General features: G+C 40.8%; 1 protein-coding gene across 1 annotated transcript in view; it reads left to right on the top strand.

Moving 5' to 3' along the window:
- The first annotated feature begins 446 nt into the window (after nt 1–446).
- LOC110085335 (sodium/hydrogen exchanger 9B2) overlaps nt 447–15,755 on the top strand; it is a 24,127-nt gene continuing 8,818 nt past the window's right edge. Inside the window, exons 1-8 of the mRNA XM_073001857.2 lie at nt 447–2,250; nt 3,677–3,775; nt 5,378–5,543; nt 8,930–9,100; nt 11,054–11,196; nt 13,374–13,501; nt 14,165–14,340; nt 14,945–15,051. Of these exons, the coding sequence (XP_072857958.1) occupies nt 3,737–3,775; nt 5,378–5,543; nt 8,930–9,100; nt 11,054–11,196; nt 13,374–13,501; nt 14,165–14,340; nt 14,945–15,051 (930 nt within the window). The 5' untranslated portion in view covers nt 447–2,250; nt 3,677–3,736. The remainder of the gene's footprint in view (nt 2,251–3,676; nt 3,776–5,377; nt 5,544–8,929; nt 9,101–11,053; nt 11,197–13,373; nt 13,502–14,164; nt 14,341–14,944; nt 15,052–15,755) is intronic.

Genomic DNA, 15,755 nt, shown 5'->3' with positions numbered 1-15,755 from the left:
CTGTTGAATGAATCTACTCCTATTCTACTTATAAAAAATGCATGGAACACATGAAAGTTTGGAGTACAGGGGGGACAGTATAAAGGAGGAGCTGAGTGGCCTCGCTGTTGGTCTTTCAACATTATAATGATCAGAATCTGGTGTCATCAAGTCAATACTGGCTTACAACAACCTTTTTTCATGGTTTTCCAGATAGTGAATACTGAGAATTGGTTTACTATTCCCTTCTTCTGGGTTCATCCTGGGACTGTGCAGCTTGCCCAAGGCCACACAGGCTGGCTGTTCTCCCTGGAGGCATAGTGGGGAATCAAACTTCCAACCTCTGGCTTCCCAGTCAGATACCTAAACCACTGAGCTATCCATGTAATGCTCTTGTACAAATTAGATCCAGTATTTGGATTAAAGTATAGCAAGGAAATGCATTTGGACTGAGATATATATCTCCTGACCCCAGTTCTTTCCTCACACCCTGTTGGGGTGTGAGGATTAAATTAGTACTTAAGCAGGGTTGTGCCAACTACCTGTGTCCCATAGTATCTGCACTGGGAAAGCCTTTATGTGCCAGGTCACCAATATATGCCACATTAGGGCAAAGCTTAATCAACACATCCTCACTTCAGCAGAACTCCCCCCCCCCTTTTAGGATGGCTTTTGTTAAAAGCTGAATTACATTTATACAAGCACGAGACCTATAGAAGTGTATGAAAGACATCACAGAAAGTTACGCTTTTTAGGGAGGAGTTCAAAGAAGGGCAGTGGCATCACATAGATGCTCTGAGGGAGGAATTCCAAGCATTCAGAATGGCGACAGGATGCCATTCAACCAGGAAACCTTCTGGTATCCATCAACTTGATAGAAGCTTACCACCACTACCTATCTGGCTATTTAATAGGGGGCATTTTTTGTTGCTGCTGTGGTCTCCTACTTCCAGTATAATGTCTTCCTCTCCCAAGCATTCAGCAAAGGTTGGTGGCCTTGTTTGAGGTACACCGTTAACCATATCTTTACATCGTCCTTCACTGAGGTATCAGAAATGAAGTGTCCACTGTTTCCTGTATGGCACAACACACCCTCATGAGGTAAAAAACTCCCTATGCCCAATGCAGTGGTTGCAATGTCAACATTCAGAACCGGTCATCTTCCTCTTTCCAGAGCACCAAGTCAAACTGCTGCATTGGTTGCCTTGTCTACTGGGGGAGGAGGATATCCCTAATGTAACTCACACATTCTGAAGTTACCACCCATAGACTTGAGACTTATCTGTACTTGTTTGTCCCCACTTCCATTCCTCACAAGATATTGAGGAAGGCAAAAATAGTGAGGGACAAGATCATAGTGATGACTTCCCACTGAACTTGATGATTATGGTTCTCAGAACTACATAATTTCAGTATTTCCTCTCCATGCAAATTGCTGATACATTGATACATCAAGATTTGTTAGTTCAGGACTTTTTTGGCCAACTGGAAGTGGAGTGGTTCCTGTCTGAAGGCTGAATAGCAATCTCTTCCAAGCAGTGACCTGACAGAAAATGTGGTAGACATTTACTAAAAGGATGGCCATCTATTAAAAGGATGGGCTTTCCAACACACGGCAAGTCTATTCTCTCCATTCATCTTGGGTCTGTGTGTGTATGACAATTTCAGCCACATTTAGTTCTTTAGCACTAAAACATGTGCATAGTCCACTCCTCCATGTTTATTAGGAATCAGACAGACAGGTATGCATCAGCTGAAGCATCCTTTGGTCACCAGGTACTACAACAAACTGTGTGGGCAGGGAGTACTGCGGACCAGCATCCCTTAATGTTTCTTTCACATTTTCATCAGTGGAAAATAGAAACTGGGACATAGGGTGAAGTTTCTATTTTCCACTCTTGAAAATCTCTCATTGGAGAGTGAACCGACAACCCCAACTCACAGGATGACTCTCTGCATTTAATCTTCTTCCATATAGGGCGCATAGACTGTGTTTTCATGCAGTAGCCCAAGCTGATTAGAGCTGTCTTGGCCTCTTACCTGTCCCTGCATTGTTGCCACGTTGAGTTCCATTGGCATTGTTTCAACTACAGTTTGCTGATTCTAGAGCTGTGGTTGGCTCTACAGCTGTGATCGAATTCTATAGAGGGAGTGGAGTTCCCCCTCTGTTCCAGAATCAGAAGCTTTCCATTTTAACCCTGCCTTCTTGAGATGGAGAAGTTAACCTTTGCGGTTAGGGCCACTCTCCATTGATTAGAAGGACACTTCACGGTAAGTCCAACTTTACCTATCCACTTCGCCAAGCTACTTCCAACATTTTCCCTTAAATACTGGAAGCTCCTCCTATGTTATAAGTGAGAAACCTCTGGTCCTCTGTTATGTTTTGGATTCAGGCCTTAGATTCTGTTAACCTGGGCCTTCCTATGTAGGAAGAGTTGGTGTCTGAAACATCTAGAGCACCCACTATCAACCTTTCTTTGGCCACAGCCATAAACTCAATATAAAGACAGGCCAAATCAGGATTGTATAGGTCACATAACAAACTTTATATAGTGGTGTGTGAAAAATTGTTTCCAGTATGTGGCCCTAATCAAATGTGCCAGGGCCCACCAGGGCTCCCATGGAAAGCGACTGATCCAAAGGACCAAAATTTCAGTTCTTTCTCCTGCAGCTCAGTTGTACCTATGGAAGTTTATCCTATAAGCCTTGTGTTGTGTATAGAGATCAACTCCACTGTTGTCCTTTCCAGGTTTTAGTAGGAGCCTTAGGACAGCGATTGTAGAGGCTAACTCTCCCTCCCCCAATTAGTATAGACGCTGGGCAATTAGCCAATAGAGTAGAGAGGGTTGCAAACCTCCAAATGAGGAGTGGGGTTTTTATACATATATATGTGTGTGTGTCTGTGTGTTTTCTCAGTCTTCAGTAAATCGAGTTGAATTACTACTGTGTTGTAGCTCTTTTTTGGCATCAAACCCCACTAACATCTTGAAAACTTGAAACCGCTACATCCAAAAGAAGAAACTGTTTATTACAATTATCCAAATAATTTATAGGTATGAACTCATCTGAGCAGGGAGAGGCACTTTGTACTAGGATACCCTATCCCTGAGCTTGGATCCTGGGCCGCCTGGGATTACTTTTATCCCAACTTTCTGCAATGTTTTCAAGTAACACAATGTTAAGAAAATCACAGTAAGCAGAATTAATCTATAACATTTACAAAGATCTTTCCCACTGGACAATTAATGAAGGCCTTGCGGGGAGGGGGGGAAGGGCAGGGGCAAACACTTGGAGTAGTCTCCAAGGTGGTCCTTGCCTTTCTTACGGGATCCTTCTGATGTCCTTTGCCTAAAGCTATTAAAAATGAATTACACATTAGAATTGAACCCAATGTCCTAAATACCTGCCTGTTCTATTGCCCTGCATGAAACCTTAACACAAATTTGGACAACTGCCAGAAGAGCTCTTCTGCCAGCTTCTGCAGACCAGACCAGCTTTGAAACACCCATGAAGGACCCACCTGGAATCTAGAGGATTCTTGAAAATAAAATTTGGCGCTGAAAAACGTTGCCCTCCTTTGCAGCATTTTCAACCCTCAGGTTGAACTTTTAAAAATCTGTTAATAAATAAGTGAGACACAGAAAGCATGACACTTGAAATTAATTAGAAAATACTCCCTCCCCAAACTTTTTTCTAGGTCGGTGGACACATCAGAAGGTGACATAGCAGGAAGCAAGGATACACCACATCGGCAAATATGGGAAATAAAGTTAATTCCGAATCTAAAACACCTCAGGTATTTGTAAAGGTCTTGTTTAGATATTTAAAGGGAAGTAGATGCAATCACACCTTTCCTTGGGATCGACCTGAGTTTGGAAGTGGTTTTTTTTTTTCATGCTGCTGGGGGATTCTGGGAACTGTAGTCCAATAATAATAAAAATATGCCCAATCTCTGGAACCATTCTTTCTGAATTAAATAGGACTGGGGTACACGATTATGTCAGTCATCATCATGAGACTTTCTTTTCATGAACTAATCCAAAAACCAGGTGAATGCCAATGTCATGAAGTTGAATTTAGAGGCTTAATTTTTAGTTTGTGACATTGATTTAAATATTGTTCGCCTGTTGTTGTTGTTGTTGCTTTCAAATATTTTTCCCTGCCTTTTTCCTTCAAAAGAGCCCAAGGAGGCTTACATCATTAAAAAACAATGTTTAAGCTAAAAACAATTAGTATACAAAGGCACCTTACATCACCAAAAGACAATATTTAAAACTACAGCATGGAGTAGAAAGTATTTCCATATGTTGTGGTTTTTGAGTCTGTGGATCCCAGGGAATCAAATGCAAGCAAGAGCTGATCATCATAAAGCCTTTAGAGCTCTGTGTCATTTATGTATCACTGCTTAATACCAGTAATAAAAGGTAAAGGTTCCCCTTGACAATTTTTGTCCAGTCGTGTTCGACTCTAGGGGGCGGTGCTCATCCCCGTTTCCAAGCCATAGAGCCAGCGTTTTGTCCGAAGACAATCTTCTGTGGTCACATGGCCAGTGCGACTTAGACACGGAATGCCGTTCCCTTCCCATCGAGGTGGTCCCTATTTATCTACTTGCATTTGCATGCTTTTGAACCGCTAGGTTGGCGGGAGCTGGGACAAGCGACGGGCGCTCACTCCGTCGCGTGGATTCGATCTTACGACTGCTTGGTCTTCTGACCCTGCAGCACAGATTTCTGTGGTTTAGCCCACAGCGCCACCACGTCCCTGTAATACCAGTAATAGCCACTCTGAAACCTATTCTTATTCATCCCAAATTCCATGAGTATGCAGATGTTCCAGGAAAAGCAACGCTTTACAAGTGTTTCATTCCCTTTAGAAGGAGCCTTATGATGTTTCATAATACTTGAGCTTGTATAATATTGTGTTGAGAAACCGTTGGTGGATGCACAGCTTAAACACGCCAACAGGCAGCCAGATCCATTGCCCCACTTTTCCAAAGAGAACTATCTTCTGATGCTTTCTGCAAACAGCTTTGCTCACTGGCCAAAACAACTGCCTTTTTCCTTTGTTCCATTCCACATGCAAAGAGAGACAGAATACCTTGTTCTTAGCTGGAGTCAGGGAAGATCTGTCTTTCTCCATACAGAAGACGCAAGAAAAATCCAACTACCAAGAGCAATCAGCTGGTTATTACCCTACTATGCCTATACAGAACTTTCAAACAGTTTCTGGAGGGGTAGCCACCTTCCTTTGTTGCCGGAAAACCAGCAGAGCATCTTGTGGCTGCTAGAGCACTAACAGATTTGAGAGGCTGAACTGTAAGGGATAAGATAGGCGAGGTATTTTGCTGCTTCATTCCTTTTGCTGAAGTCATTTAGACTGTTTCTTTGTTTTAATTCAGGACCCTGAAGAGGTTTCTGATGATGCACAAAAAGAAGCTGAAACTGTGCCAGAGCAGTTTGAAGTGCAAGTGGAAGAGCCTCCAGCTGAAATAAAGGAACCATGCAAACTGAGAAAAATATGTGCTTGGCCTCCGCAGGGCATTATTGCCACAATAATAACAAGTGGTAAGAAAGTCAAAAGCAGGAACATTCAAATAAAAGTGAAGACAAATACAGTACACTTTTGTGTTTTATCAACTGTAATCATAAGTGCAATAGTGCAAATTACAGCATCAAATTGCCAGTAGTTATGAAGTCAATGTTTGCCTTCCTTGTTGTTTATCAGCCATGTGACTTGTTGCATGATGACCAGTGATACAAGTGACAACTGACTTAACTAGTGGCAATTTGTTACTGTAATGTAGGCCGTTGTACTTGTGCCGATGCATCTCATCAACAGGATTCTGGCCAGTGCACAGATGTTTTACCTGTTCTATGGGTGCTTTATATTTTAACAAACACATTTTGATAGGAAACTTAGGTTACAAACAAATATGATATTTAAAAAGTAGCCAGCTCTATTTTCAGATGTGGAATACATGCCAGTTTTTAAGAAGCTGAATTAATTCAGAGGGATCCTTTGGGGAAAACAGTCCAAAATGAAACACATTGAGCTGTTCTTCAAAATTAAACATTTTGATCAGTGCTCTTACAGAGGTGTAACATTTGAGATGTATGTGTCTGAGAAAGGAGAGTTACTAGTTTGAAAGTTTCAGGACCATAACTACATAGAATGATAATCATGTTGCTGCCAACCATGATAATTTTTTTGTCATTGCTGTCTGCTTAACAATGACAGCAGGAGATTTTTTTATTGGCACTGTAGTTCAACACTGCCTTTGTATACCCCCTTCTCTAGTCATAATCTCCCTATCATCATGCTGCAGTTAATGATGAGAAATATCCACTGGTGTTGGTAGTCCAGATAGCGTTCACTAGGCCTACTATTAATAACGAAAACATTCCTGACATGATTGAAAGTAATCCATTTAGCATCATGCATTGTTAGATCATTGATTCTTGTGGTTGATGAGAGTTACCAAGCCTGAATGACTATTGTGGGATCGGGTATGTAATTGGGATTAATTAATCTGAAAGGACAAACATCACCCATGCAAAGAAAGAATATGGTTATCCTAAGCTAGCAATAGTCCCTAAGAGAGGGCAGCCATTTTGTGGATCACTGGGCAAGATTGACATCACATCTTCTCATGACCTAGAGAATGAGTTGAAGAAGACACAAATAATAGCTCTTTTACTGAAGATAATCTAGTTTGGCCCAGTAACCTGCATGGATGGGAGACCAGATGGGAGCAAGATATAGGCCACTCTGAGCTCTTTGGAGGAAAAACAAGAGTGTGATAAATCACGTTAATCTTTAGTTGACTGAAACCAAAGCCTTTAAAAAATCCATTGAAATACTTTCCCAAGGCAAGAAGACAAGATTACAAATATCCCTTCCACTTTGTTCCAACAGTGCTGCTGCTTACTGAGCTTTCCATTTCCCCCCAACACACACCACCCCTGCCACCATTATTGTTTTAATCAGCACTTTAAGCTCTTAAGCCAGGTCTTAATGTTCTCACCCTTGACTGAACTCTGAAAAAGGCAGCAATCTCACTACATTTCTGTAGGTTTTTATTGAAACTAGGTCATGACCAAGAACACACCCTGCCGCCTTCTCTATCATGTGCAAAATATAACCCTGAAAATTGGATCCACAGAAATTAGTAGGATTCATGCCTTGGCATTAGCTGAGGTTTTTGAGGGCCTGTCTGAGAGGTCCATGTAGGGGAAAGGTTAGCTGGTAAACAAAACTACTGTATTACTGAGGTTTGTGCGAAGTCTCTTCCCAAGAAGCAGAGAGAGAGAGTTCTCCCTAGGTACTCCCAGCCTTCTTATGTACTCGGGCACACATCTGCTTTAGTAGTTTTACTTGTTGGTGGTCAAAATCCTATTGTGAAATACTCTGTATGTAAGGGGAATTGTGCAAGCTGCCCTCATAATTTCCTGGCTAGTGGCCATCTGCCCAATGTACGACCCCAATATCTCTGAATGCATAACAGAAAGCTGGATCAAACACATCAGTTACACAGTTTCCAAATTTACATTATTTGACTGCAATAGTATTCTGGCGATCACATTTTTAAATGGTTGACATGTTAGCGATGTCTTTTAACTTGTGTAAGTAATGGTACTTATTAAATAGGATTAGAAAATATTTCTTTCACAGTAAAGAATATAAAATGTAAAAAAAAAGAAACCCGTCTGTTAGCGAATCTGTATATCTTTAATATTCTCTGCTCAATGCTGAAGAGTTGAGTGAAACTTTCTAAATGGTACGTCAATACCAGGTGAGGACAAAGTGTGGGTGAAATGTAAACTGTGGGCTGCCAGCAGACCCCAGATCCCCATTCCTTCATCTCCCCAGACCCCCAAAATACCCTGAATACTTTTGGCTCCCCCAGCTCAAATTTATGCAAATACAGACTCTACAGTACCACTCTGGTGCATTAGGAAACCATGTAGGATAAAGCAAAACCTGTTTCACTTCTGGAACAAAGAATTTCATAATGGAGGACGAGATGTAGCACTGAAACCTCTTAAGTGTGTTTAGATTCTAGTGAAAGGATAATAGAGTGACTACACTGAGAACAAAAAACAAGAAACACTATGAGTCTTCAGCAGGCTGATCTCAATTTTTTCTATTAATCACATGACACAAAGGGAAATGCTAATCAGCCTGGAGTCCAGTCCATCAGACCCCAAATCCGTAGTTTCCCCCCCCCCCCGCTGCTGGGGCTTCTACTTTAAAAAAAAAACCACATCCATGCACACTGGTTCAAAAATGGGATCACTTACACACACACAAGTCCTGCACACGTGCGTGTGTGTGCGTGCACACGCACGCACGCACACGCACACAGAGAGAGAGAGAGAGAAAGAAAGAAAGAGAGCAGAAAAGCCACCATGCCAACACATACACTCTTCAGCAAGGCCTCTTTCCATGAGCAAGACTCTTCTCCTTTTTTACAGCTTTCCCTCTCTCTGTGGGCAAGACTCCTTTCTTTTCAAACAGTTTAAGAACAGAGCTTCTCTCCACTGGCCAGTGTTTTCTTTAAAAAAAAAAAAAGCTAATAAGATGAGGAAATTGAGGAAGGGAAACCTTGTTACAGCTTGTTAAGACAGTCCTTTTTTACTGCACACCCTACAGGAGTTCAACAGAACTGCAGACAAGCAGTAAACAAGGCTTTTCTCCTGTCTCCCTGTGTGGCCACTTAAATAAAAAAGACTCAGATTGCCCTGTGTGACTTCACAGTGAGTGAATGGGAGTGGATTCTTATTTCCCTTGCTGTGTATTCACAACCTAAGTATGCAATCAGTAAAATGATCCTGAAAAGCCTGGCATTATAACCACAAGTTTTGTTTCTTGTAGTACTCATTACAGTCACACTTCATTATGAGTTTTGGAGAGGACTGTGCCTCAGTGTTTTCTCTGTATTTTCTTGCAGTGTCAGCAGGAGTGCTGTTCTGGGCTGTGATCTGGTCTATAGCACGTGATGATTGTCTTCCTGGTGGAAATCTCTTTGGACTTGTATTCCTCTACCTTTTTTCTCTACTTGGTGGCAAGTTTATGGCACTAATTCATATACCACATCTACCTCCTCTCCCTCGCCTTTTTGGTAAGTATCACATTATCAGATAGCAAGCATTATTTCATTGTTACAAAGCTTGATTTATTGGGACAAAAAAGGACTTGTCCAGAGTGAGATGCTACCGCTAATATAGATTTACATTATTTAAAAGAATTTCCATTAGAGATCACCCGTATGCTCACCCCCCACTGGAATATTTTAGTGCATCCTGAAACTTTGCTTCTCTAAGCAGGAACAGTTCCAAGAGGCTGATCTGTAACAGTGTTTGAATCTGACAAGACCCATGCATCTGATTTTATCCAGGGCAACATCACAGTATATATAATATCATTAAAGTTCCTGACATTCACTTCCTGAACACATAAATCATCATCATCATATTAGAACTGCAGAGCTGGAACACACCCTATGTATCATTGAATCCAGCTGCTGTCAAAGAGGCACAGTGGAGAACTGAACACCCAGCCTCTGGCTCCACGGCCAGGTAGTTATGCAGCAGTTTTATTGCATTAGAGTAGGCCCATTGAACTGGTGGGGATTGTATGAGACAACTCTTCTATTGATTCAAATGGGGCTACTTTAGTTGTGACGTACTTTAGCATAGTATGTCACAATTAGAGGAGGGCCATTTGAATCAATGAATCTTGTGGAGAAGTTGACTTACCAAATCTCTACTGATTCAATATTTTGGTGCTGTTCACTATGCCATGCAACAGGATTTCAGCCATATGTTTATATGTTTCCAATAGAAATGTGGACTAAATTCTCTAGATATGGGCAAAATAAATAAAACAATCTTTGTTTTTATGTAGTTTCCTCTACATTTGCTTCTTTCCTTTCCTCTCTTCTGCACTGTTGGTCAGATATATGATTTTTCAAGCAATTCAAGGGAGTTTTCATTCCATTTGATCTACAAAAGGCACACCAGCACAAGAACACCTTGCTGATTCTGTGAAATGGAAAAAATGAAAAAGCAGCAACAGCAGATAGAAGGAGGAATGCTATTTCTCTCTTTGCTCTTTCCTCTGACTGTAACAAAGAATGCATCCAGCAGGGATCAATTTAATTGGAGAGATCCCTTTTGTTATTAAAAAAACCCCAATTCATCCCAAGGGTCAAAAGAGGTGCTGTGGGTCTTTTTAAAACCGCAGAAGTGGGATGCTTTGAATTAAGACATCAGGAGTAGTTCTTAATGGGAAAAAAAACTTTCCTAGTTGTTGTGACTTAAATCCATTGTAAAGTGGGGGGGGGGGAAGATACCCATATGGGTGCCTTTCCAGTTTATGAATAGCAGCAGCTTCCAAGGGGTTGAAACAGAGGAAAATAGGGAAGGAGTCAACCTCCTCTGGTTGATCTACTTCTAAGAAGAAGAAAAGAAAGAGGCTAGGATAATCATGCTTTGACATCCTATGTCATTTTTTCAGTTTTGTTCCGATGAACATATTATGTTTGTGATGAACATATAGCTCAAACAAGATAGCCTGCATCAAACCAAATCTGAGGTGGAAGTAGAACTGCCATCTTTGCTCTTGACAACAGCCTTCTTGATGTGTTTGACAACAACTGTGTGATGACCAGAAATGCCATGGGTGCAGGTTTCCCTAACATGGCATAATCTTTATGGAGAAAATTTAATATTTGTGTTTCTGATGGCTGTGGAGTCCTTGTTGGAATGGTTAGAATGCAGTATGCTGGATGAGCTGCTGCTTCGTTGCATGGTGCCTGTAAGAAGGGGCAGCAGGGAGGGTAAGCACATTGAGCTGGAGTACCAAAGAAGTGAGTTGAATTTCCATTTGTATCAGGTCCAGGAGCTTGTATGCCCTTCTCATTATTTAGTTCTCTCTGTGTGTCATACATTTGCTAAAAGGATCAGTTTTTGTGTCTCAGCACTGTGGCCCTCTAATTCTATAAAGAGTTTTCCAAATGATGTTGTCACAACATGTAAATGATTGGTGAGATGGCTTTTTCTCTCCCATACAGGGATGTTGCTAGCTGGATTTCTCATCAGAAATATCCCCTTCACCAGCAACATAGTTAAGATCAACGTGCAATGGGGAGCCGTCCTGAGAAACATTGCCCTCTCGATTATCTTGGCTCTTGCTGGTCTTGGCCTTAACCCAGAGGTAGAGTATTGGATTATCCTTAATCAATACAAAATCTTATGCTGTCTTATGTTCTGTTGAACTCTCCAGCCAAGCTATTCTGTTATATCTAATGTGTAATATGTCTTCATTTTTTTGACTTTAAGTATTTGGAAACTTCAGAAGGAGGATCCTTATCAGAAAAACAGCACAGTGGAAATAATGATGTCTCCTTCCTTCCAACTGTGATTAGAGAAAACCTATCCCCCTTTTCCTGTTAATTGTACAGAGCTAAAATACTTAAGAAAATGTCCCCAACACTCTAGTCACATGAGAACAGGTGATTTTCTGATCATTCTGGGTGAGGAGGAGATAAGATTTTGCTCTTCCATCCAGATCCCTCACTCTGAACCTTATAATTATTTAAAGGAAGAAAAGACAATGGTTGTGGATGATAGAGGTTGTGGTCCTGCTTGTTTGTTTGCTTGTTAATTTATTTATATCATTTGTGTGCTGCCTTCCTTCTATGATGGGACATAAAGTGATTCACAACAACTGAAATACAAGTAAAGTTAAAAGAACAATAATTATATACTATTAAAAACAATTAAACATACTGTAGAATAAAACTGATCATATGAAAACACTAGAGACCTTTAAAAACACACTTTAAAATATCATAATCGCAGGGAGAGTCTGGCCTTGGTACTGAATGTGGTTGTCAAAAGTCTGTTTAAAATGAAACATCTTGACTGGATGCCAGAAAGACAGGAGGGAGTGGGGGCAATGTACCCTCCCAAGGAAGAATATTCTGCAATGCAAGAGCAGCCACAGAGAAGGCCCTCTCTTGTGTGCCCACCATAATTGCCTGTGAAGGCAGTGGGGCTGAGAGAAGGACATTGCCCAAAGATCTTAGGAGCCAAGAAGGCTGAGACATAGGATCCTTCATATCATCTGGACCTGAACAGGGAAGGCAGACTTTCGGGCAAGGCTGGTTTCCTGATAATTAACGATTTCTCTGTGTGCTTTGATGTGACAGTCCTGAGAATTTGGAGAAACTGATACCATGTCTAGAAGGGAAGGTAACAAATGTACGTATAGGATAGGAAAATAAACAAGGGTTAGTTTGGAAGCAAAGGTGACAGACGGAATGAGTTTCCATATGGACTGAACTGAAGTTATCAGGGTCAAACCAGAAAGTGGCTTGTTTGGTTATGTGTTTTTTGTTTGTTTGATTGATTGATTTTGTTTTTCGAGAAAGAGAAAGATACCACCTCTAATTTATGAAAAAAACCTTTCTAATTTATGAAAGAGAGCTCGAAAAACCCACAACAACCTGTTGGTATTCTTCACCAGAGTATCTTGAATTATGCATGCATAGCTCTCAGGAGATTCCACTGGGTAAAAAAATATAGTGCACTATCTTCAATATCTACTTTGACTGTATGGCTACAGCCTAGGAGGCTGCCCATGTTGGTCTCTGGTGATCTGCTGCCTTGTAAGAAACACATGTCTTCTTGTGCTCTGCTTGTGCATTTGTAAACATAGATCCTGTAAGTCTCTAATGCCATCTGACCAAAAGGAAACTAATCTCTCACTAGACACAGAAGTTGGTATATCCGGGTTACCTTTAAAAATTGGTGGCCACAGAAACATGACGTGCTATTGATCTAGGATGTCAGCTTTATAAGCAAGCCCTCCATGGTTACCAGCCTGCAAAAATAGGTATTTTAGCCCACCAGGCACTGGCTGAGATATAGTTCTATGCAAGGCATGCAGGAAGATGCTCCAGTCCTAAATCAGCCCACTTGTTTTCTATGCTTGGCACAGAGTAAGGAAGTAGTGCTCTAACTTCCCTCCACTGAGTTGCATACTGGCCCCCACATAGTTCTGATTCTCTTAGTGCAACTTGGCTAGTGCTTAAAAACAAGACTGCAATGAGCAGCTTGCTGGAATGTATTGTGCCCATAATGCAAACAAAGAACTTGCAAGCAAGACCTTAAAATCTTAACATCCATCTTCATGGACAGGAGGACCATTGGAACCCATTTTTAAAGAATGAAATCACTTTAATTTAAATAATGAGAACCCATTTATATGTTTTTGGGCTCCATACTCTGCATACGATGAAGGCTGTGAAATACAGAGCAAATTTCCAAGTTTTATTCTGACACTAAGAAAAGTTGTATTGCTGATTTGTCAATATTATTCTCTTTCAGGCTCTGTATAAATTAAAAGCTGTCTGCCTCCGACTAAGCTTGGGGCCCTGCATCATTGAATCGTGCGCAGCAGCCGTCATCTCCCATTTTATCATGGGCCTGCCATGGGAATGGGCATTTATGTTAGGGTAAGAAGGCATTCAGCTTACCTTGTGTGCCAGATAGCAAAGCTTACATTTCAAAGGCAAAAAACCCCTGAGTCTTGCTCATGCAGGGTCTTCCTGCTGACATCTTTTGGTTTTTGTAGTGCTCATAACAGTCAGCAAAAAAGAAAAAAAATGTCTTGTGGTACCTAATAGATGAACAAGTTTAAATATACTGTATCCGTATTCTCTTGGTTGTTCCTGCTGTGATAAAACACAGTGACTACTTAATGACCACCCCACCCCATCATAATCAGCTGCAGGGAGCCAAGTAGCTTGCACTGGCACAATCAGAACTTTTCCTTTTTAAATCCTTCTTATGAAAGATCCAGAAATGAATGTAACATAGATGGTTTTTTGGAAGTTGCCAGCTCTGAGAGTGGAAATGTTGAGAAGATTTCCTTACCCTATTGGATTTTTTTTTTACCATTGAAAATGTATGACATTGCCTTTGAGGGTCAGGAGAAGATGGTTATTTGTTCCCATTTTTAAATACTATATATTAATACTATTAATAATCCCTGCAGCTGATTATGATGGGGTGGGGTGGTCATTAAGTAGTCACTGTGTTTTATCACATGTGGACCATGCCTTCTGTAAAGAGGACACCACAGACAACTGATTTATCTGCACATTGTTTGCTTTCAGATTTGTCCTAGGAGCTGTGTCTCCTGCTATTGTCGTCCTTTCAATGCTGGGGTTACAAGCCAGAGGATATGGTGTCGACAAAGGCATCCCAACCTTGCTAATAGCTGCTGGTAGTGTGGATGATATTGTGGCCATCACGGGTTTCAACACCTTCTTAGGCATGGCCTTTTCTTCAGGTACTGTTGCTAGTTACTTCATAGAATAGATGAGCTTTCATATATAACCAGTAGGGGAGGGGGACAGTGCGAGAACACAAGACAGCCTTAGGAAGAGCTAAAACTATTTTGTTTCAGGATGGGTAGAGACTATAGAGCGCTACATTCCATACCATTCACCAGTGCTTGCTTTTCTAAAAAGTAGGTAAATGCAAAACACAATGTACAATTTTTGTGTCATGGCTTAGTGGACAAATTTTAGTACTGAACATCTACCAGATTATTGTAAATGGGAAGAATTTCCCCCCAGCAGTTGTGCAAAACCCGATATTCGATCCACTTGTTCTTTGTCTACAAGGAACTGCATTTTAGAGATGGGTTGATCTCCAAGGGAAAGCTGATGAAAGACTGACTGTGCTTTCTCATAGGCAATACTGGCAGACTTTCAGGTGGTGGTCCTACTTGTGTTCCACAACTTTAGTTTTTACCTTATATTGGTAATGTAAAAAAAAAAAAGATTTCCTTGAAATAGCTAGCTGCTATCTATCAACTGACTAGACTAATCGTAGCAGAGAGATAAAGTGAAAATTTGTTTAAAACATTCATTTCTCATTTGTCCAAACAGGGTCTACCATTAAAAGTCTCCTCCATGGTGTAATGGAAATTGCAATTGGTATAGGAGCTGGTGTCGTTCTGGGAATTTTTATTTGGTACTTTCCAAGCAGAGATCAGGTAACCTATCCCAAAAACCAACCAACCTCTGAGTGGTAAAAAAATTAAAATACAAACTATCAATGTTTAAGTTAACATTGGTTAAGAATATGTTACAAATCAGCCTTTTCCAACCTGCTGTCCTCCAAAATGATTTGTAAATATATATAGAAGAAACATGGAGAATCTGAAGGTACTACTGACAAGTTCAAATGCTATGGATGGATAACATGGTGCGTTTTAGAAGTTATGAAGCCTTTATTTCCCACCTAGACCACCTCTGTGTTCATCCCGACAGTATGCACACCACTGGCTAAGATATTGGTCTAACACATCTGGAGGGACCTAGGTTGTGAACATTACTTTTTTCAAACATGGGACTCCAGCTTATTTTACTAGTATTTTTTTTGTCATGACTAGTGTTCCATTTATGAAGACTATTAATTTTCCACCGAGTCAGTGTACTGGACTCTTTTGTTCCAGTTCAAGACTAAGTACATTTTAAATGCAACACAAAAATACTTTGGCTTTCATAACTATTAGGAGGCACAGTCTTTTGTGATTATGCTTTATGGATTGGTTACTTGCACTGTAATGTCTACAGGAGAGATGGAATTTGGGCTGCTTGTTTCTCAGTGTGAGAATGAACGCAGCCACACTGTGGTTAAGGTTGGGCTTTTAGTCAGCAAGTGACTTAAAATGGCTAGTCTTGTTGGAGGGCTCAG

Source organism: Pogona vitticeps, chromosome 5, assembly GCF_051106095.1.
Source record: "Pogona vitticeps strain Pit_001003342236 chromosome 5, PviZW2.1, whole genome shotgun sequence".
NCBI classification, from domain to species: Eukaryota; Metazoa; Chordata; class Lepidosauria; order Squamata; family Agamidae; genus Pogona; species Pogona vitticeps.
The sequence above is the reverse complement of the archived record's forward strand: the minus strand, read 5'-3'. Positions and strand labels throughout refer to the sequence as shown.